The sequence below is a fragment of the Oreochromis aureus genome, linkage group 2 (genome assembly GCF_013358895.1).
Source record: "Oreochromis aureus strain Israel breed Guangdong linkage group 2, ZZ_aureus, whole genome shotgun sequence".
Classification (NCBI taxonomy): Eukaryota; Metazoa; Chordata; class Actinopteri; order Cichliformes; family Cichlidae; genus Oreochromis; species Oreochromis aureus.
This window is the reverse complement of record NC_052943.1, coordinates 7,628,404-7,650,267: the sequence shown is the minus strand read 5'-3', so window position 1 is coordinate 7,650,267 and position 21,864 is coordinate 7,628,404. Positions and strand designations below refer to the sequence as shown.

General features: G+C 39.6%; 2 protein-coding genes across 12 annotated transcripts in view; one reads left to right on the top strand and one right to left on the bottom strand.

The window, feature by feature from the left end:
* Window positions 1-13,319, bottom strand: part of ankhd1 (ankyrin repeat and KH domain containing 1) — a 33,265-nt gene extending 19,946 nt beyond the window's left edge. For all 7 annotated transcript variants that reach the window (XM_039616554.1, XM_031745180.2, XM_039616568.1 and 4 more), the window contains exons 1-2: window positions 12,858-13,319; window positions 9,788-9,941 (exon numbers count right to left, since the gene is read on the bottom strand). In XM_039616554.1, the coding sequence (XP_039472488.1) occupies window positions 9,788-9,941; window positions 12,858-13,136 (433 nt within the window). In that variant the 5' untranslated portion in view covers window positions 13,137-13,319. The remainder of the gene's footprint in view (window positions 1-9,787; window positions 9,942-12,857) is intronic.
* Window positions 13,320-15,535: 2,216 nt separating this feature from the next.
* On the top strand, window positions 15,536-21,860 carry hnrnph1 (heterogeneous nuclear ribonucleoprotein H1). 5 transcript variants are annotated; one of them, XM_031745186.2, is made up of 11 exons: window positions 15,536-15,683; window positions 16,594-16,690; window positions 16,775-16,930; window positions 17,024-17,167; window positions 18,290-18,428; window positions 19,203-19,408; window positions 19,550-19,662; window positions 19,777-19,912; window positions 20,000-20,083; window positions 20,194-20,286; window positions 21,058-21,854. In XM_031745186.2, the coding sequence occupies exons 2-11, from the start codon at window positions 16,609-16,611 to the stop codon at window positions 21,150-21,152; spliced, it is 1,248 nt and encodes a 415-aa protein (XP_031601046.1). In that variant the 5' UTR covers window positions 15,536-15,683; window positions 16,594-16,608; the 3' UTR covers window positions 21,153-21,854. The 5 variants fall into 5 exon arrangements, with proteins under 5 accessions (XP_031601046.1, XP_031601049.1, XP_031601048.1 ...); XM_031745189.2 differs by having other exon boundaries at window positions 15,543-15,683; window positions 21,054-21,860; XM_031745188.2 differs by having other exon boundaries at window positions 15,543-15,683; window positions 19,203-19,381.
* The last annotated feature ends 4 nt before the right edge of the window (window positions 21,861-21,864 follow it).

Sequence of the window (21,864 nt, the reverse complement as noted above, 5' to 3'; positions counted from 1 at the left end):
GGGGTCTTGGCAGAGTCTGTCAACCGACAGAGATACAAAATGCCAAGTTACAAAAATTGAGGGGTGCACGACCAGCTGAACTGATACAAAAACAGTAGCAGACACCAGCAGATATGACATCATTTTTCAATGACACCCCCATGCAACTGGAGTAAGCATAAAGAGGTGTACATCTGGTCAGTCTGTTAGAAAAATTTGCCCCTTTAGTGATGCTGGCTAAAGGGCAGAAATACCACTGTGTGGACTGATGATTAACAGTTTCTTGTAATCCTAATCAAGTTTTTAAATGAAATGTTAAATCACTTATGTAGATTTAACTTGAGGAGGTGATGATTTAGTAACGATGCTTAGTCATTGTAGGACTAAGCATCGTTACTAAATCATCACCTCCTCAAGTTAAAAATTGAAAATAAACAAAAAAATAAAATCAGCTTTTGTGGGTTTTTGTGCGACCAAAACAAAAAAAAAAAAAAAAAAAAAAAAACTGTTCGGGTAACAAAAAACAAAAAAACAAACAAAAAACAAACAAACAAACAAACAAACAAACAAACAAAAAAATCTCTGCAACTCTCCGTGTGGTCAACAACAGACACACATTATGCCCCTATCGTGGACTAAACCAATCAGAGATAGTCAGGGGCGGGACCTCTGATTGGCCGTGGTCCAGTTGAAAGTGCAGGTGGAAGAGAGAGGTGAGTAGCTTGAATAAAGCGATATTGATTCATTAAATCTTGAATGGACTTTTAAATATAACTGTTTTGCCAGAAACGCCAGATTCTTAGATTAAAGCTCACAAAACTATTTCAACAACCAACAAACAGCAAATGAGAGCAGGTACACGGATTCCACACAAAGACGTAAACACAGAGCGGACCGGACGCACCAGAATCAGCTTTGTCTTTCTCGGCTTTCTCACCCGACGGCCCGAACACGGACACGCTGTCGGAGCTCAGCGATTCTGATGCGTCGGGTCCGCTCTGTGTTTACGTTAGAGCTGGGCGATATATCGAGATTTTTAAAAATATCGATATATTTTTATACGAGATATAAGATGTGACAATATCATTTATATCGATATAGTCTATGTTACGTTATAATTATAGTTGCTGAGCCGCAAGTTTGCCTCTCTTTCGTCCACTTTTGTCTTTACGCAACGTTACTCGACCTCGCCTCCGTTAATGAGTTACTGCGCATTGCCCCGTGCGTGGGGCTGGACGGCGTCAACGTGTTAACGAGCTAACCACGCTAACGAGCTAGCCACGCTAACGCCATGCACGGCCCGAAATCCTTTCATCTTCTCAAAAGTTGACTGCGCGCCTTTTGTATGAATTCTGGTTGTGCTTGATGACCGCGAACCGATTTTATGTGATACACAGCGCTCAGCAATCTGTCAAAAAATGTTTTAGTTCGACTTTGGTAAGCTACGGAGCTGCACCGCTTGATGGATTGTCGGAGCATTACGGCTACCGAGGAGCCTCATGGAGTGATACGTACTGTGCTTCAACGTAATATTACCGTAGACATTGTGTGTGTATAGGACCATAAATGGCACCTGTCCAGAGACATGGTTACTAAGCGGATTTCAAACTCCAGGCTGTCAGTCACGCAGTAGAAGTTGGGAACAGAGCAGCTGTGAAATCTGTCTTTGTTATTATGGTCAGCGTCTGTTAGTTTACATTTTGACTGCACAATTTGCTCTTTGTTATGCACAAAACAACATAGTTTTCTTTTATTTATAGAGCATCATTATTTAATAAATGCTCATAATTCATGTACATCTATGCTGTATGTTAATAAAAGTGCCTGTGTGACATCTGGGACACAGCTTTGACTAAGAACTCTCTTTTTGTTCTTACTTTATGGCTTTAAAAAAATATCGAGATATATATCTTATATCGCCATCCAGCTAAAAAATATCGAGATATGAATTTTGGGTCATATCGCCCAGCTCTCTTTTTGCGCTGATTCTGAGCTGCAGGTTTTGTCTCTCTCCAACCAAAATTCGCCAAGCCAGCAGCAAATTCGAGCTTCCACCACGATAAAAAAAAAAATTTAAAAATTAAAAAAAAAAAAAAAAAAAAAAAAATCACACTTCATGCACAGCTCTCTCTCGCTCTCTGTACTTCAAGAACAGTTTCCTGTCTCAAATCTCTGTTTTCTGCATTATTCATTCGCTTATTACCCACCAGTCTACCGTTGTTTACAGCGCTGTGTTTTTCTTTTTTCACTTAAATGATCTCGGACAAGAAAGCCTAATTTCTGCTGTTCAATACTGAAGAAATTTAAACTTCTTAAAATTATGCAAAATTGCAGAATATTGCAGAATATTTTTAAGGTTATCTGCTATAAAAAGCCAGGCCAGAAAAATCTCCTTCATGTTTTTCTGTTTTATATTCTCAGTTACTTTGACACAAAGGCATCTGCTGTGATGTTCACAATTCTGATGAAGTCTCACATGTATCAGTACTGATAAATGATCAGAATTATAATATTTCTGACTGTCTGAGGCTAAATTGAATCGGATCAGGACTTTGAGAACCGGAATCGAATGGATTATAGAAATCAGTGATGATACCCAGCCCTAGTGAGCAGCCTAGGCCTGACAGAAGTGGATGTAGCTGTGGGTAATGAGAAAAAATGAAAAGAACTATTGATAACTTTTTTGTTAAGTTAAGGCCTGATCCGTCTGAAATTCACAGCCAGTGCTCTGACACGGTGCCATCAATCTGTGAACACTGAAAAAGCACAGTGTATCCAGAAAACACATCATATCCTGCAATAAATGCACTGCCCAAGTGTCCCCTCTCCCCACTGCCTTTCAGCAGCATGCAGCAGCAAACAGGTCATCGAGGAGGCCGAGATGATGATTAAGTTTAACATTTTCTACAATATTGACAAAGCACTTAAAGCACAAGTTTGTTAGTTAATAATTTAGAAATGAATATTGTCTGTATGGACTTCCCCCCCAAAGACAGTGCACATGTAAAACTGCGGTGTTAAGTGATGCGGTTGAAAAATTTGAGTGCGCCCAACTTTTGTGCCGGTACGCCTAAATTTTTAAAGTTAGGCGTACCGGTGCGCCCATGGTAAAAAGTTAGTCTAGAGCCCTGTCTAGAGGTTTTGAAAGTTTTAGGAAAACAGCAAAAAAAAAAAAAAAAAATTAGACTTGTGTCCAAATAGGCTCAGCAGTCAAAGATCACATTAATCCCACAGCATATTAGCAGATTTTATCCCAATACCTGGTGTGTGCGTGCGTGCATGCATGCATGCATGCATAGACGCAACCCTCCAGACCTGTGGCTACTAACTGTGATAGGCAGAACCTCCTATTTTAGACCAAGCGTGCACTCAGCAAGGTAATTGATAATGTGCCTGAGCACATTTTACCCCTTGATTCCAGTTCATTTGTCTAGTGTGCCTGCTGTGTAGTGGGCTGACTCAAGGTATACATGTAGTAATCAAGCCCAAACTTGGAGCACCAACACCTTCCTCAACAACAGCTGCCTCCATGTACAAAAAAATAAAAAAATAAAATCAGTGCTAATAAATCTAAAAGTTCTATAAGAGGATAGCAGTCCAAAAGAAAATGCCCCACTTTAGCCCTGAAATACATTCCTTAGTTGCCATCTTTGTGCTTTGCAGCAGTGTTTCTTTTAGGCTGTGTGCATAAAAGAAGAAACGCAAGAGGTGGGAATTGAAATGCTGAGAAAAAGTGAAGTGTACTTGGGACCCAGATTGTTAAACGCTGTGTGAGGGCAGGCCTGTAGGGGGGTTGGGAGGGGTTGACAATCTTGTCCCAGCACAGTACAAGAAAACCACAACTGATGTAAGTAAACCCTGTTTAATCTAGCCTGACTCATAACTAGCAACTCCTCTTTAAACTCTGGACCAAACTACAATGATGACTTTACAGAGGCTGTGGCTTCATGCGGTTAAAGGTACTTCTGACACAGACATTTCCACATTAAGGGGCCACAAGGCCATCTTCTTAAAGGAAAAGGCTGAGCTGGTAGCATGAATCACTGTCACCACACACATTCAGAGGCCACAATTTCTACTGCACATCATGTTTGTTACTTTTACACCAAGCTTTGTTCAAGTTTTCAACATACAGTGTTTCACCTCGACTCTCTGAAGCATACAGGAACAATTTTTTCTACCCATATAAGACAGCCCAAGTTACATCTTTGCAGCAGTACTGATAGTTATCAAAGCCCACCACAGCCAGTGCATGCAAGCGTGCATGACTGCTGAATGCTTATTAGAGCACTTCAATCAAGGCTTGAGCATCCGTTTTCCTCATTGGATCCAGCTTATACTGTACTGAATTCACATCAAATTCAAAATAAAGGTATCCATCATTATTTTCGTCATATGTAACAGATAGGCCTTAGTCTAACAATGCGCCTCATTCAGTTTAATACACTGTAAAATTAGAGTCAATAGATTTACATCTTTAAAAAAAAGAAAAGAAAAAAAGACAACAAATAAAGCAGCTCACTATCTTGCTCCTTAAACAGAAGTCAACCTAAGCACTTCAAACTTGGGCATCACTGTAAACAAACTCAAGGTAACCTTCACACATTGCAGCCCGTCCCATGTTCCAAATGGTTTTCCACATAATCCACATTTTTTGCATAGCCTTTCCAGAGAACTCCGGATGTGACATAACTACAACGCCACAGGATGAACTGAGCTTGATCCTATCCCAAGTCAAACAGCTGGATCAGGTATCTGTGTCAGCAGGTAAATAAATGTGGACGATTTATTAAGTTCAGCTGTATGCTCTGTTTACCATGTCACGGGTCAGAGGCAGTGTATGCGGCGCTAGCAAGAAAGCTAACATAGCATAGAAGAAGCCAAGAACAAAGCTTAAGCATTTTGGAGGTATTTCACAACAGCTACCTCAGATTTCCTCTGTTTATTAATAACAGACTTTGAATTAACCACAAACCGCAGTCAAGACCTAGATCCAACAGTAACAATACGTTCCCTGCCACTCACCTGTTCTCACTCTTAGTGTCTAAATGTTCAGTTTAACATTTGCTAATAAGGTTTTATTGGACATAGTGCTGGGTGGCATGATAATTTAAAAAAAAAAAAAAAAAAAAAAAAGCACAATGGTAATTTAAGAGTCTGGCAGTTTCACAATAACCTGGTATCATTATTATTAAATATTTCTGCGTAAGTAGATATTTATAGTTTTTATAAGATATATAATAAACAAAATAACATTAAAAACTTTAATGCCATAACAGCTGAATATCAAACCTTTTATTCCTGGCTTTAGAGTCAGTTACATGTACGGCCACTTTTGTTGCCTCCGTTTTTAAACAAAGCCGACACATGGCTCCTTAGCATTCACTTCCACTGCAGCACCAAAGTGCAGCTTTGAAACAATTACCATGTGAACTTATACTTCCAGATTTTGTTGCACAAACTATTCTGTTGTTTGAAAAAACACCTGTTAGGTTCATGTAATGTGTTATCTTTACCTCACCTAGTACCCTGTTGCTGTGACAGCGAGATCAAAAACGTAGCAAAACATTATTTCTTTATTACGGAAAAGTTCGAGTGGTTTATTTTTAAACTTCACTTGCAGTCCCTCTTCTTCATCTGTCATTACTTTTCTACACGGAGCAAACCTTTAAACTGCTAGCAAACTGTGATGCTACCTAGCATGCCACTTCTGCAGTATAATGTTGTACCACATGTAATTATTAGTTCTTCAAATTATGTTACCAAATTGTTGTGCTGGTTGCCCTGTTAAAGATTCTTCCACCCAGTAGTTATTATTTGAACAATTTCTTACATCATGTGACTCAGAGTGAGAAACAAGGGTGAATTTTTAATTTTATGCAGGCAAGAAGAAAAGCTGGGGAAAGGTAAGTTAGGCTTCAAAAACACTTTCTTTTTTTTCCCCCCTTACATCTAGCATTAAGATCAACTTGCAAAAGGTCAGTGAGCTGATTTGGTAGAAAACAAACAATAGCATGCCACTGAGACTTAACTTTGCAGGAATAAAAATTCTGGTTAGCTCAAAATTCAAAATACAATAAAAAAAAATTCAAATAAAATATTTGAAATGACTCAACATTCACTGGGAACTAAAGAAATATCTTACTTTGACAATTTATCAGTTAGGTTTGTCAATGTACAGCTGCTATGAATTTAGGGGATTTTATGACATGTAGTACAGAAATGTTTCTTTGAGTTGTGCCAAGACTGGAAAAAAAACAAACAAACAAACTACTGAACATTACAAACATGAAACAACATTGTTGTAGAAATCATTACTTGGGTTTAGGAAAACTTCAGAAAATGTGTCACTATGAACTCAGTTCAGTTTGTTGCAAATTCAAATTTTAAAGCACTATTGTGCTTCTATTCATTTAAGATGGACTATATCAAGGAAGTGAAAATCTGCCCCACAGTCTGCAAAATCAAAATGTGGAAATACAGGACATACCATTTGGGCTGAAGACAAGAGGGTCTGTAAGGTTGCAGTAGTGCGCATGAACCACCCCCCCTTTAATATTGAACAACACTGAATACACTGGCTTGCCTGCAGTACACACTTAATGAAAACATTAGGTACATTATGAAACAAAAATACACAAAGGAGGCCCCAAACCATTCATAGGGTGAGATCATTAATCAAGCTAAAATGCTGAACATCCTGCTTCCCTAACTACGACTCTTGGTTTTCTCAGGTTACAATTGTTTGGTTGTTGTTTATTTTTTCACTACATCTACATTAAGAAGTAGTAAAGAGAAAGGGAGATATTACCCAAGTACATACAAGTATGGCTACTGGTAACAGTAGCCTTCATTTATAATCCATGTGCGACTTGTCTTACACCATGCATTTCTTGTAATTAAGTCTGAGCATTTACAGTCTCTATAAAACACAAACAAAAAAACAAGGAACATTTAATTAAAACTACAGAAACAATTGTTAATGTACAGTTATTAAAATAATCCGAATTTGCTCGTGGGATATTTAACCTGATCAAACACTCATTTCATGTTTGCATATGACATCCCTGCAGGACTCAACCATGTATGCTTAGTATAAATTATTACTATGTCACAACTAGTAAAGCCAGTTCAATTTACTTAGGAGGGGTGTAAAATTCTCCTGATCAACAGCTTGGTTTAACTCATTTTTAGGCTATGGTTTAGTTTACAGTTTGCTGAACGTTAGAAAAGTGGATAATATTTTTACTGCTGAACGATAACAAAAGTCATCTGTCCAGTTCACTCTTTACCTATTTACATTTACTACCACGTTTTAACAGCTCCAAAAGGCAAACTTGCATACCATTATATTGTGGACATTTTTGAAGCCATTTCTCATATGCAATCACTTATTTACATAACCACATATAAATTATTTTTATATATATATAGCCAAAATGCCACTACGCTCAATTAGGGGTAAGATTACGGTTGATACTCAGGTGTTAAATCGATACTAAAAATAATATCAAATTCCAAAATTTATTTGTAACTATATCAATACAGACAGTGGTGTTTTTGTCTCCAGTTGACACACGGCGCTGCTGTGGCCAGACAGGCACACAGCTCCTCCCCTCACTAATAGCTGAAGAAGTTAACTTTCACAACGCTTTAGGAGGACTTTAAAGAGGTCAATAAAGCTCCTGTTTCACCAACATGTAAGCAGTAAACAGTGATCTTCATTCTTAACCTGGCCAATGCACATATTAGCCACATAACTATTAGCAATTACCCGATAACCACATTGGCTATCTGCTGTCATTAATTCAGCAGCTAGAAAACCGTGGGTCACGGATGGAATATTGAGCCTTGACAGAGGTGATTAAGGACACATGCAGATATTTTTTGATGGTAAGGTAGACTGTCACTGCTTGTCTATTTAATAGAACTCGTTTCTTCGCCTCAATTTAAGCAAGCAGAACTGATAACATTTGCTGCCTAGCTCCAACATTGACATTGTTTTATTATTAACCATTGCTCAGTCTTAATGACAACAGATGGCTAAGGTGACTATCAGAAAATACCCAACAGTTTAACAGCTAGTTCGAGAGTGAGCTGACCAGGTTAACATTTATGGCAACTGTTTCATACAGCAATGTTAATGAAATGGGAGCATTATTGACCTCTCACAATTCCTCCATAAGAGTTGGGAACATCCACTATTTCAGCTACTTGTGATAAGAGGTCCTATGTGCAGGTGTCAACAAGAGGAGGCCAAGATGGCACTGTAGGCATCGATACTTTTGCAACTGAGTATCAATTCTGACATCTTTGTTTAGTCTCCATCCGGAAGGCTACAGCAATGAAACAAAGTTTGGCATTTTTTAAAATGTTATATCAATCCCTTTGTTAGTAATGTAATAAAAAGCTTGACAACGGCAGAAGTAGTTCAATTTTTAGGCACAACACCAGGGGATAATTTATATACCTGAAATGTTTGGTACCAGATTTGTTGTAAAAGTTATATCAGACTGTTTGGGCACATTACGAAAAAAAACAAACTAAGGAAGATAAGGTCATATCTGTTAATTTGGTATCACAATCCACAGCAATGGACTAGAAAATAAGAAGATTAATTCCTATATATCAGACTTATTTTTAAAGTGCATATATCGTTGTCAAACACTGTGCAAACTGCTGCTCTTTTCCTCCCCATTTAGGCCATTTCAGACTACATCCAAACAAATGTATTTTGAATTTAAAAATTTGCAGCTGTCAGTGAACACCGTTGTGTTTGCTATATCCTATCTTGTTTTCACTGGAAAGAGCTTTCCAATAATTCCACTTCTCGTGAGCCGAGCTTCCGTGTGAATGACATAGCAAAATGCTACATATACCTCCCTATGTGTGGACAATGTGTAAAACAAATAGGAAAAACTCCAAATAAGCCCAAATAATAAATCCATACCAACATATTTAGATATATTTTGCAATAAACAACAGCCTAAGTCAATATTCCACAGATCTCACCAGACACTTGGCATCTTTGTGGATGGTCTTGACAGGTTTGGTATTTGGCTAGTTTGCTCATGCAGGGAATGAAAAGAGGCTGTACAGATCTTTTTGCCACAATCATTTCACATAAACGCTATTCCTCTCTGCTAACTTTATATAAAAACAATACAAATAAGCTAACAAATCAATGAAAACATAAATAAACAACTTATTTTTTATTATTGTACATGGTTGTAGAGATCTTAAGTAAACCGGTAATGTGAGGTACTAGCTGTACTGTTTAGACTGGCCAGGGAGAAAGGGGAATAGAATGAGATTAGCCATTAGCCGTTCAACACAAGCTCTGTGCATGCTGTGGAGGCTCAAGCGTGTTCCAGCGTTAATCTGCATGGTAATGTTCACGAGCCCAAACGAGGCCAGGACACCCAGCCCTAATGGATTAATCTACACAGACCTTCTTACTCTGAGATTACAAGTTCTAATTGAACTAATTTATCCAAATCACTTTCAAACTATCTGCTGATATGACACTTACAGAACCGACAGGTTCTCCTTATTACAATTTCAGGCCTTAAAAGTGGAGGCCTTATGTTTTTTGTTTTTTTTTGTTTGTTTTTTTTATTTTAAATGCCTGGGAATGGATTAGGGAAAAAGACTGAGGTAGAAAGGTGTGGTTTGCTGGTTCTGTATGTTGAAGCACAAATTAAAACAGGCTGTATAAAAATGGGTGTGGTTAATGACATACTGATTAATTACATATTAATATTTGTCAAGAATTATGGCGAGCCGAGTTCAGACAATGCAGTCATACCTGCAGCTTCCAGTAAAGCTTCAAGTCGGGCCTGTGTCTCTGGATCAACTGTTCTCAAATCTACTCCGTCTGTGGCGCTGGACAAAAGCAACTCTGACGCCGTCTTCATGATGGGGTTATCCAGGTCCTCCTGGTCCAGAATGAATGACTCCACCTGGGAGAGACAGGTAAGGGTCAGCAACAAAATCTTTCCCCCACTGAGAGATAGTTTTTGATACCATTTGGATTGCAGGCCATTAATTAAAGAGTATCAAACCTATAACAGGTTAGTATTTATAAAAATACAAAAGGGTAAAAGGAAAATAATAAGAAAATACACTCCTGAAAACATTATTTACATTACTCTGTATAAAAAGTGGCCGTACGCATACAAATGCACCACCTATAAAAAGACCAGGCATGTGGCTCTTGTTTATTTATGGTTTCTCTCAACAGAGGGAAAGCAAAAAGGAGCACAAGGATAAGAGTCAAAGCACAGGAAGTGCTACGGCCGGGAATTACAGCCCCTACACACACACGGATTCAGCTGAGAGTCAGCTGCCCAAGCAGAGCACCACAGTCTCATACCTGAGCTTTGGCTCTCGGATATCATAGTCTGTACTACAGAGTTTTTTTTCACAAAATAAAAAAAAAAGTTTTTTGTTTTAAAAAGGAGGGGGATCAATGAAATATTTTTGTAAATGTGACTATAACACCAGGCTAAATTGGAGCTACAGTCACATATATTACTGAAAAAAAACAAACAAACAGAAATTAAAGGTCAAAATGAAAAAAAGATTGTTTTTCATCTGCTCACATTTGAAAATGTACACTCCTCTATCCATAACCATTAATGAGTATGACAAATCACAGATATAAACAAATAACCTATACAAATAACTAAGAAAAAATAATAAGGTGTCTTTTTTTAAAGTCAGACTTTGACAGCTGGATGTTTAATTCTGTTTGCATCTTCAAAGTAACATCTTAACTGTATCCAGATAGCTGTGGAAATGATTTTTGTTGAAAAGCAGGTGAAGTAAACAAAACTGTCTGAACACCAACATGGGATATATAAATAATCTGTGGAGGGGCTTCACGCAAGGGGATTCATTGCATTTGATCAAGTATTTATGGTACAGTAGGTCTGGTATACAGATTACCTACTGACCAATATAAATACCACAGACATTACCTCAGACAGACAGACTACCAGGGAAGGTATGATTCTAAATAAGATCTTGAATAAATTACTGGTCATTGTAGAACAACCCCCAGCAAAACCTGAGAAAGAACCAATATCTCTATGTCCATACACAAGCTGCAGCAGACTTTCAGGGTCTGGTCCAGAGACCAACTGTTGTGAGGGAGTCAGCATTCAGCAATGTGGAGGAATTCAGCTATATGAAAGGAGTGCAGTGCACAACAGTCCATGGGGGATGTAGTTCTACAGAGGCCTTTATCATCAACAATGGGTATCACTCTTCAGTATTAATGAACTACAGTTCCCAGTGTTGGTATCCACAGAGCTGGAAAGGCCTAGAATGGCATCTACTTAATCCTGGGGCTCAGATTTTTGCTACTGCCCAGTGCAGCGTGTTCTCCACAGGAGTGAAACACCACAACAAATGCTCCCTTTCAGCCTCATAAAGTAGACTGGGTGAGCAAGAAAACATGATCACGATGACATGCCTTTGCAATTTGATGCAAGTGACAAATGAGATGTTTTCTTCTGCCGCTGCTACACAGCTAATGCTCAGACAAAAACAGCAGGATATATTGACAGCTGGATGAGCTAACACCCTCACTTGTCTATCCAAGGTGCAGCAGTGTGTCTTCGACAGAGAATCCACTGGTCAGATATTAGCCATCCATAAACAAGACAACTCCACAGGTCAAGTCCAGTGCTCCTTGGTGCAGGTTCATTGCACACCAAGAACTTTTCAATGGCAGCGTTTTTTTAATAGTACAAACTACACCCTCAAGTTGCCATGAAAAAAGTCACATGGACATCTGACAAGTTTGTGCAAATCAAGCAGTCTAACAACTTCCATTTCAGTGTCTGCTCCTGTCATACGATATGGTAAACTCAATTATATGGGAACAGTAAAGCTGCAAAGTCTCATAACGTTCAAACGGACGCTGTTAAAAAAAAATTAGCGAGGCATTTGATGAGTTACTATAGCTCTGAAGATTTTGACAAAATCCCCTAAGATGTGGCTCTGCCACACGTGCATTTGAAATGCATATATGACAGGGTGACTGAGGGTTTTACACACAATATAAACTATGTCATCCCAGTTGACAAAACATGTCTAAAGTGTGTTTAGCTGACGGGATGCAGTCACACCTGTCCGCCGTGTGTGACATTGAAAGTTGGACACCTCTCAACGTGAACTCAAATCGCCCTCAAAATGTGACAACGCAAATAAAGCTGACAGCCACCGTGGCCATCTGAACGACCGAGGCGAACGGCTGGAAGACCAGTTAGTTAATTAGTCGACACCAACTGTGGAAATACGAGCAGAAAAATAATTACATTTTTAAAAATCCGAATCTAAACCTATCGAAAAGTTAGCCTGGGGGGCAATCGGTGTTGATTTACATGGTGTGGTGGGAAAAGTGACGTAATTGCACCACAAGTATGAAATGGTAGATATTTAGCTGGCCGTGTACGTCCGTGGGTTTGTGGGCATCATCCATTTGCCGTGGCTGGGAAGCTGCTGGATAGCTTGCAAACTTGTGATGGGTGTTGCGAGACGACAGCTCCAAACGAGGCCGTCGTCGCTTACACCCGAACTAGGCCGTGGCCACAGCCTGCGCTGCATAAATAAAACATTTCAGCCGGTTGGCGTGAACAACTACTCCTGTCTCACCAAACATGATCGACGTTAAACTGTCCATAAGCGTCTCAACTGACGAGGGGTGTTATTCTGTTGACGGGTTGGTTAATTTTACGTAATTTTAGCGGCCTGGGAGGGGGTGGCTGCCAACTGCGAGCTAATGTGCTAGCTAGCAACCAGCTCGCGCTAGGAGAGGAATGTTGCCTAGTTCTATGGTTAGGCTTAGCTAACTAGCTTAGCGTAGCTACCTCTGAAACCTCGTCTTCGTCGCTGCCGGATCCTGGACCCGAAGAGAGGACGGCTGCGGCCGCTAGTTTGAAATCCAGTCTTTCGGCAGCAGGCCCGCCTGGCTCGCCGTACAAACGTACTTTCTTTCCACCTACACCAATCCCAATGCCCCCTAGTCCGACTCCTCCTGGTGTCGCTCCTACCCCCATCCCTGCCACTGGGGAGCGAGGAGTCACCGAGTCAATCTCGTCCTCGAAGCCGTCCGTCAGCATTGCCGTCCCGGCTACTGCATCCTGCATACTTGTGTTCACGATACGTGCGTTAACGTGCTAGTTGTTGACTTAAATGTCTGTCCAGGCGCGTTCTTGTGGAATATTCGCGTGATTTTACTTCAGGGAATCCAGAAACTCTCCCGAAGCGAGGGTTGAGGAGGATCTCTTTCCCCCAGCCATTAACTTTCTAACAACCTAACCCGATACGCACAGTTTCTGAGAAACGCCGCCCTTGTGGAAAATCCTCTCGCCCCTATTGGTTCAACAGGAAAGACGTGTCTTTTCCATTGGTTAAAGCTGATGCTTGTCAAAATGAGCCCGCGACGTCATGTTAGGTTTACCAATATCACGAGGCAGTAGAACGAACGTCAAGACATGACATGGTAGGCCAACTTAACTAGTTGCTAGTTTTACTAGTTGATGTAAACTCATGTTGGGATACCGTATGCACATAAGGACTACTTCGAAAGTGTACTGACACTCTTTGTAAATTATAATGAATCATTTAGTGTGATTTTTTTAAATGTAAAATAACGGCTATCAAGTCATTATTGAGTGCTTCCAATTAAATATAATGCAACTAAATAATGTATTAGTAATCATACATAATAATTTAAAGAAATAAAAAATATATTTTTAGCAAAAATACACACACAAAAACAACAAAAAATAACAAACAACGCTGTATGATAAACAAACATTTCATTCACAGATAAGTTAACAATTAAATTGATGCTCTGAAACTATAACCTCCAAAATAAGTGGTTCTCATTGTGTGATTTTATGGGGGGACATTTTGCTGGTCCACTTGTTTAATTTGGGTAAATTGTCTGCACAAATACATGTAAAGTAGTTCTAAGTGATCATCTGACAAGAATGATGTCTTCCAGAGAAGAGATCTGAGAATCTGTTCTGTTTCCAGTGTGTCCCAGTAAGTCCTGAAAGTGAAACACCACGCATGAAAACTACCTTCCCTCCCCTAAGAGGAATGCAGCCAACATTAATACACCTGTATACCACTATACCGTAGCAAGTCCAAATGTCTACTGTGAAAGAAAGTCTATTTGTCACAAGATATCCTTGAGGCTTATTGACCTGTGCCTGCTTTGGTGACTTTTGTACAAGATTAAATACACAATGGTGACTTCAGTGATGAATAAATACTTCACTTGGACTGCCCTCTGGTGCAAAAGATCACTGTAATGTACTTGTAAAGTCAAAAGCCTACCTGGAGCCTTGTTTGTGTTTGATGTAATCTTACACAACTACCAGTGAATTCAGGATTGTCACCACCATGAACCAAGACACCTGAACTACACAAAGGTCCTAGAGTGTATTTACACCTTACCTTATAGATCACATGTTTGTTCCAGTAAGGATTGAGTGTGGTTAAAAACAGTGTATTTCATTCCCTTTGGTTAAACCCCATGTGACTGTGTTTGATTATTGTGTGACTATTCATACATTTTTTGAAAGCATTTATTTACAGAATTGTGTGCTTTATATGTTTAAACTATGCAGTGTGCACCAATACTAGATGAGTGTAACCTTGAATAAGCAGCAATACTGAAATAATGATAATAAGTAAAAAACAAAAAAAAAACAAAAACACTCTTCAGTTACTCCACAAGCATCCTATTTTTTAATGGTATCACTGATTTGCAACCAACTCCCTGATGCAGGTCTGGGTCACTTGTGGTCTATATCTGGATTACGTGGGGCTGCTGACCCTGTGGCTAATTTCCCAGACTTGGATTAAGCGTAGTCCTATCTTAAAAGAAAACTCTGACAAAGCTCATAATTGGAAAAAAAAAAGTTTTTACTTGAGAAATAAACTCAATCCAAGTCTGGGAAACAGTCCCTATTGTATATAAACATGGTCTTTCAGGCATAGTACTCACTAAAACCAGCAACTGAGGCTTGTGTTTTAATTTAGTTCCAATAATCAAAATAAGCCTCATCGAACTAGGGTTACTATTACAAACTATCCTCGCATGAAATTAATATCTGTTGTTTTTAGTGATGTACTGTGATGCTTTGAGATGGCATTGATAAACATGAGCTCTTTGGCCTTGCTATAAAAAGTAGCTCATTCATATACACTAACTCAAAAAAAGAAAAAAGCTGAAAAGGATTACTGACCAATGTAAACAGGGTTACTTGGATTTGTAGGCCAGGAGAAGAAGTCGCCAGGACCTCAAGCAGAAACGTCATCGGTTTTGGGCGTGGACACAGGCCAGTTGGAGGCGTTTGGTTATTTCGTCCGGATTGCCAGGTGTGTTAAAAAATCCACCCTTTCTGTCACGTTATTTATTACACACCTTTTCACAAACTATACATTCTTCAGTTTTGATACAATTAAAAACACAAATGAATATTAAAATTTGTTATAAATGTATTTTATTTGCGTCATTGTTTGGCCGTTTGAAGCAGATGCCATTATGAGGCGCGCTGTTTTGGTGTTCCTGAAGGGGGGATGGTTGGAGAATTCTGGCAACCCAGTGGAGAGTTTCAGCCGCACCACGCAGGTCTGATTACACACACTCCGGCGTGTTGCATCTGCGTTTGTATCAGGTATATTGATAAAAGTATCTCTTGTTTTACTTGGTTATATCAACTTTTCTCATAATGTGCATAGGTACACGTTTGTATGTGTGAATCAGCTTTAATACAGGTAGCTTAGTTAACGGTACTAGCTTAAGAGCTAACTACCGATGCTAATAACATGGCGCAGGCCAAGAGGGCCGCTTTTGTTCTCTTGTGTGGGTGCGGTAGTTAATATGTTAAGGGCCGTGCACTGCGTTTAAAGTAAGTGAGATATTTCGTAAAAAATCAACAACATGGCTCTTTTGAACTCTTAAGCAGTTGACAAAAGCCAACAATCGCAGAAATATTGTCGAATGAAAGTGGCTGGCTACTGATTTTGTGTTGCTAGCGGGCACCGACTCTGAGCTCCCGCTTTTTGTTACGTGGATGCCGGTAGTTCGCCAGCGAGTATTGATAGATAAGGAAATTGTGACGACTGCTTTGGACTTGTGTTTGGACAACAACAACCTTTGTTCCGCGGATGAGTATGAGCAGTAAAGTATTTTTTCTTAAATATCTGTCGAAACTGTCTCAAGATGGCGCTGCTACATAGGCCCTTTTTTCTTGAAATAACTGAGAGTAACTCAAGAGAAGCTTTGAAGAAGTATTGAATATTTTTTTTAGAGATTTTTGGGTTATTGTAGTCAATGTATATGTATAAACCAGCCAGTCGGATTTTTTAAATGCAGTTGTATTCAGAATTAGTCGTGTCCCCATTAGAGACACAGTGTGTTTTTAAATCAATGTGCAGCACGGGGGAAAGAGTTCTTGTGAAGAGGGGATCAACGAAAATTAAAGAGTAAACGAAGCACCGGGGTATTGACTTATGTATTATTGTATCGTTGTTAGTTTGTATTGGTTAATCACATTAAAAGATGCGTTTATTCATAATCTTCAGGGATCGTGACCAGTCATGGCTGATGAGGGATATGTAGTGCGAATCCGGGGACTTCCTTGGTCCTGTTCAGTGGATGAAGTTCAGAGGTTTTTCTCAGGTATTTATGCATTATTGTTTTTCAGAAGGATACTTCAGCACGTAACACAGTTAGAAATGATCTGACAATGCATTTTGATTGCAGACTGCAAAATCCTAAACAATGGAAGTGGCATCCATTTCACCTACACGAGAGAGGGGCGTCCCAGCGGAGAGGCATTTGTTGAATTTGAGACAGAAGAAGACCTGAAGATTGCAGTGAAAAAGGACAGAGAAACGATGGGTCACAGATATGTAGAAGGTGCGTGTAACAGCATACAGCTGAATTAATTTCTGATAAATGCTATATAAGTTACCAGTTTGAGCGAAGTAATTTCTCTCTTCTCTGATATAGTGTTTAAATCAAACAATGTGGAAATGGACTGGGTCATGAAGCACACTGGCCCAAACTGTCCAGAGACAGCTGGGGACGGGCTTGTGCGGCTTCGGGGCCTTCCCTTCGGGTGCAGCAAGGAGGAGATTGTGCAGTTTTTCTCAGGTAACAACAAACCTTGTTCGCTGGTTAATTATAAACCCCCTTAATGCTGGTAATTTAAACTTCTCCCCTCCGATCTTCCTTTTCTTGTTTCTGGCTACCGACACCAAAACTTGTTGCATCTAATTTACGAAGAAGTCAGTATGCCATTGTAAATGACAATCTAATGTTGTTACACTTAAAAACAATGAATGAAGGAAATGATGCTGGAAAAGGAAGCCAGTTGAAGTTTAAATAGAGAATTTATTTGAAGACCTGATGTTTTGTACAAGGCCAGGAATCTGTTATGCAAACACCCTTTCCTATCTTTGCCCCTCATTTTCATCTTCAGCCCTCATTCATCACATTTTTTCCCCCATTATGTGGATACATTTTAAAATTGTCTCAGCCTAATGGTAATACACTAGTTATTGAGTGGGTCCCGCTCATCACTGATATAGCCCCTCAGTCTTCAGTGTTTTACTTTTTTTTTTTTTTCCACCATGTATTAATAATTTTATCTTTTAAAAGATTTTTTTGAACCTAGTATATCCTCCTGAGCATCAGCCTATTCACTCATGTTCTCTGGTCTATATCTTATGACTTATTTGAGCCATCATACCTAGTCCTGATGTACTTAATAGAGGACATCGTGGGCTTTCCATTGATATCCCATGTGTTTGGGTGGCCTCTTTCAGCTCCAAAGAGGAAGGAAATCACCAAAAAAAGTTCAATGGGAAGATTCCTGTTTCCTCAGCTCTCAGGAGGATATGCCAATTCTTAGATGTAACTAAAGAGCAACCATGGGTTTTACTCATGTCACCCACCTAGACCCTCCTCATCAGCACATTAATACTAGCCCGATATCCCACACACAGTGCCCTTCTTCATAGTCTTCCTCTATCCTGTCATTTCTATCTTATCCCCTAGAATACAGTAAATGTAACTAAATTCAATGGAAAGTCACTGGTTTAAAAAAAGAAAAGAAAAAGAAAGAAAAGACAAAAAAGGAATGAATTGGTATGTGTGATGATGTATAGAGTTTTCCATAAGTCTAATATCTCTCTCTTTAGAGAAAGTTCTCTCTGTGATTGGGCATGTGATTTAATATGTCCCCTGCTGGGGTTATCTGTCCTTGGGTTGAAGGGTTGGAAATCGTGCCAAATGGGATAACATTGCCGGTGGACATCCAGGGGAGGAGTACGGGGGAGGCCTTCGTGCAGTTTGCTTCACAGGATATAGCTGAAAAGGCTCTAAAGAAACACAAGGAAAGAATAGGGCACAGGTGGGGATGGTTGGTTGGTTGGCTGGATAAGTTGCTTTTCTTATGGTGTGCACCTTCAACATCTGAACCAAATGCAAAACTGACACATTTATCTTGGCTTCTTGAAGCATATTTGTCATATTTACCATGCACACACACACACACACACACACACACACACACAAGTTGCTATCTTAGATCCACTTTTTAAAAAAAATATATATTCACAATGTTCAGGGGGAAGATTAGTGCTTGGTCACCATTCAAAAATATGAGGCGAATCCTGAATTGGAGTGCATGCCCAATTTGGAGAACAAATGGTGTCTCAGCACTAAAAATGAGTCCAGGTTGATAAATGGTAAGGAGTCTCCCTGCTAGTAAAAATCAGAGGGCCACTGTACACAAGGATCTGGAGCCCACTGTCACAGGTAATGCTTAGTGGGTTGCAGAAGGGCTGGAGCTCTCTCTGTGCCTCTAAAACCAGGACAAAAGCTGTCATGGCAAAGACACATACCACTATTGAAACACTGAAACAGATCTGAGTCGCTTCAGGTAACCATAAGAAAAGTGTAAAACTCACTGAGGCCCTTATCAATTTGGACAACTTCCTTATTAATCAGTAAATAAGTTATTTTTAATCTTCTTTATTAACGACTAGCAATAAGTACTTAAAGCTATTACTACCTATGGACTACCCCATGACAGCATCTGCATAGTCCAGTTTCACCAGTATTAAGCAAATGCAGTTTCTCACCCATTCTCCATGCCCTCACTGTGGTATCTGTATGCTCTCAGGTACATTGAGATCTTCAAGAGTAGCCGTGCTGAGGTGCGGACCCATTACGAACCCCAGAGGAAGCCTATGGGCATGCAGAGACCCGGCCCCTATGACCGGCCCTCTGGTGGACGCGGCTACAACATGATGGGCCGAGGGGGGTCCTATGACAGAATGCGCAGAGGAGGCTACGGAGGAGGTGGGTCCAAGTGGGACTGGAGAGCAGGTGAAATCAGATTTACTGGTCTTTACCCATGAAGTTTCTTTTAAATAAACACCCCCTCATGTCTCTTCATGCATAACAATTAATAAGATTAGGATAAAGTCCTCATAAGACCTTGTGTTAATCCCAGTTATGTATGTTCAGGTGTATCGGATGGACGGTATGGCGATGGCGGCTCTTCCTTTCAGAGCACAACAGGCCACTGTGTACATATGAGGGGCCTGCCATACAGAGCCACAGAAACAGACATCTACAATGTAAGTTGACAGATCACTGAAAGTCCTTTGTTTTGTCTTTTGTGTGTCGCTGCAGAGGTCTAAAAGCAGACAACACTTGTGATTTGTGCATTCATTTATTTTTCGTCTTTTTAGTTCTTTTCACCTTTGAATCCGGTGCGGGTCCATATTGAGATCGGCCCAGATGGCAGAGTCACCGGGGAGGCAGATGTAGAGTTTGCAACCCACGAAGATGCTGTAGCAGCCATGTCCAAAGATAAAGCTAACATGCGTGAGTTTGCTTTAAAAATATAACTTTAGCACCCCACCCTTTTAAAGCTGTGTGTTAATTCTTATGATTTTTGTTCCTGTTCCGCAGAGCACCGCTACGTGGAGCTGTTTTTGAACTCAACAGCAGGTGGCAGTAATGGAGCATACAGCAGCCAGATGATGGGGGGCATGGGTGAGTCAAAGTTTTGGAGATATTGAAAATAGGGCCCTGTGTTATTTACCTTAAAATGCTTGTGTATCTGTTGGCTTACTCATACAGCCTGATGTGATTTGTTTCCACAGGGAGCCAGTCATCCTATAGTGGAGGCCAGCTGAGCTCAGGGTACTCTGGTGGATACAGCAGCCAAGGAAACATGGGTGGCTACAGTGACTATAGTGAGTGTCAGCTCTGTTGTATTTCCTAAAATATATTTCTTTACAGAACCTTTTAAAGGTTTGAGCAAAGACTTCTTATAGTCTAACCTTTTTCTCTGATAAGTGAAATTGAAGTTGTCCTAGGTGAAGGTGCTCTAAAACCTTATTTGTGTACTGTGACTGTTTTATTTTTAAACTTGTGACAGCTGTAAGTGTTTGCTGTCTGGCACCAAATGAGATGCTATTTAGTTTATTTTTTTTTATTTTTTTTAAGTCATAAATATTCAGTGACACTTTAAACTGGCCTTGTAAAACACTTTTTCTTTTATTAGCTGGCTAATTCTGAAGCACACAATTTGAAATAAACGATAGTTACGTTGTTACTTAAGATACGGTAGTAACAGTAAAGCAAAATCTGCAACTAAAGTGTCCTAAAGTTGGGTTGTTACAGTGTTGCAAAGGATGAAAGCAGTGGTTAATTACCAGAGGAGTACTGTTATTCCCCATCGTTCAAAAAAAAAAAAAAAAAAAAAAAGCAGCTGCTGCCAAAACTACTGTGTCATGTATTTAATGACACTGGCTTCTAAGGAAGAAGGTGCTGTGTAGTTAAGTCTAGTTAAGTCCTATCATTTTGTATCCAGGCTAATGTGCATCCAGGCTAATTGAGCCATTTAAACTTGGAAAGCTTTTGTCGTGAGGGACATAAATGAACCATTATTCTATTTTTTTTCTATGCGTGACTCCTTGATGAACTCCTCGGTCCTATAGTGTGTATTTTCTCTCTCTTGTTAGGTAACCAGGGCGGAATGGGAAGCAGTTACTATGGCGGCGGTGGAGGAGGAAGCAGAGGCTCAATGAATGGACTGGGTGGGGGATGGGGAATGTAGTTTTTTCTTTTCCCTTTTAGTTTTTTTTTTCTTTTTTCTTTTTTTTTAACTCAGCATTTTGCTGAAAGGACTGGAAATGCAAGTCTCTCGTAATAATTCAGATAGGGTCTGCTGGGGTTGTTTTGGGGGAAAACAAAGGGTAGGGTTTGTATTATTATTGTTTTGTTTTGTTTTTTTAAGTGGGTGATCTTCAGAGAGCAGTGAGATCATATGTCGTCACAATAAATGTGTCAAAGTGCTGTTTGTCTTCCCCATTCCTCACAGATTTACAAATAACATAAACCGTGCTTTTGGTTTTTCTTTCCCTGGAAGCGTGTCGTTTTGTGTTACCGTTCTTTAAGCACGGTTAACTCATCCTGTGCTGGTGGATTTAACAAAACATTTTAGTGTCAGAGTGCATGAACAGAAACTGAAAATGTCTGGTATCTTCTAATGTTTGGACCTTGTTTCACCTTCTACATAGTGTTCAGCTTCTTTTTTAAATTCCTGTACAAAATGTTAATCTGAGTTTGAGACTTAACATGGTCAAAGCATGTTTTGTTTTCTTATGGTGTGACTGTTAGGGCTCTTTTTCTGTTCCTGGATGAGGGCTATACAGAGAGCAAGTGAATTTCAAATCTGCTACCATGAAGGTTTCTACTGCTTCAGATGCTGTTTGTATTTCTTGTGCACAAAGTGAATAAACTAGTCTGGAATAACTAATTGAAACAAG

Excerpts from the sequence above, each read along its gene's own strand:
- hnrnph1 (XM_039616538.1), top strand. The coding sequence starts at position 16,609 with ATGGCTGATGAGGGATATGTAGTGCGAATCCGGGGACTTCCTTGGTCC. Across the intron at positions 18,429-19,202 it reads AAGGAAAGAATAGGGCACAG|GTACATTGAGATCTTCAAGA; the intron begins GTGGGGATGGTT and ends GTATGCTCTCAG. Across the intron at positions 19,663-19,776 it reads CAGAAACAGACATCTACAAT|TTCTTTTCACCTTTGAATCC; the intron begins GTAAGTTGACAG and ends TCGTCTTTTTAG.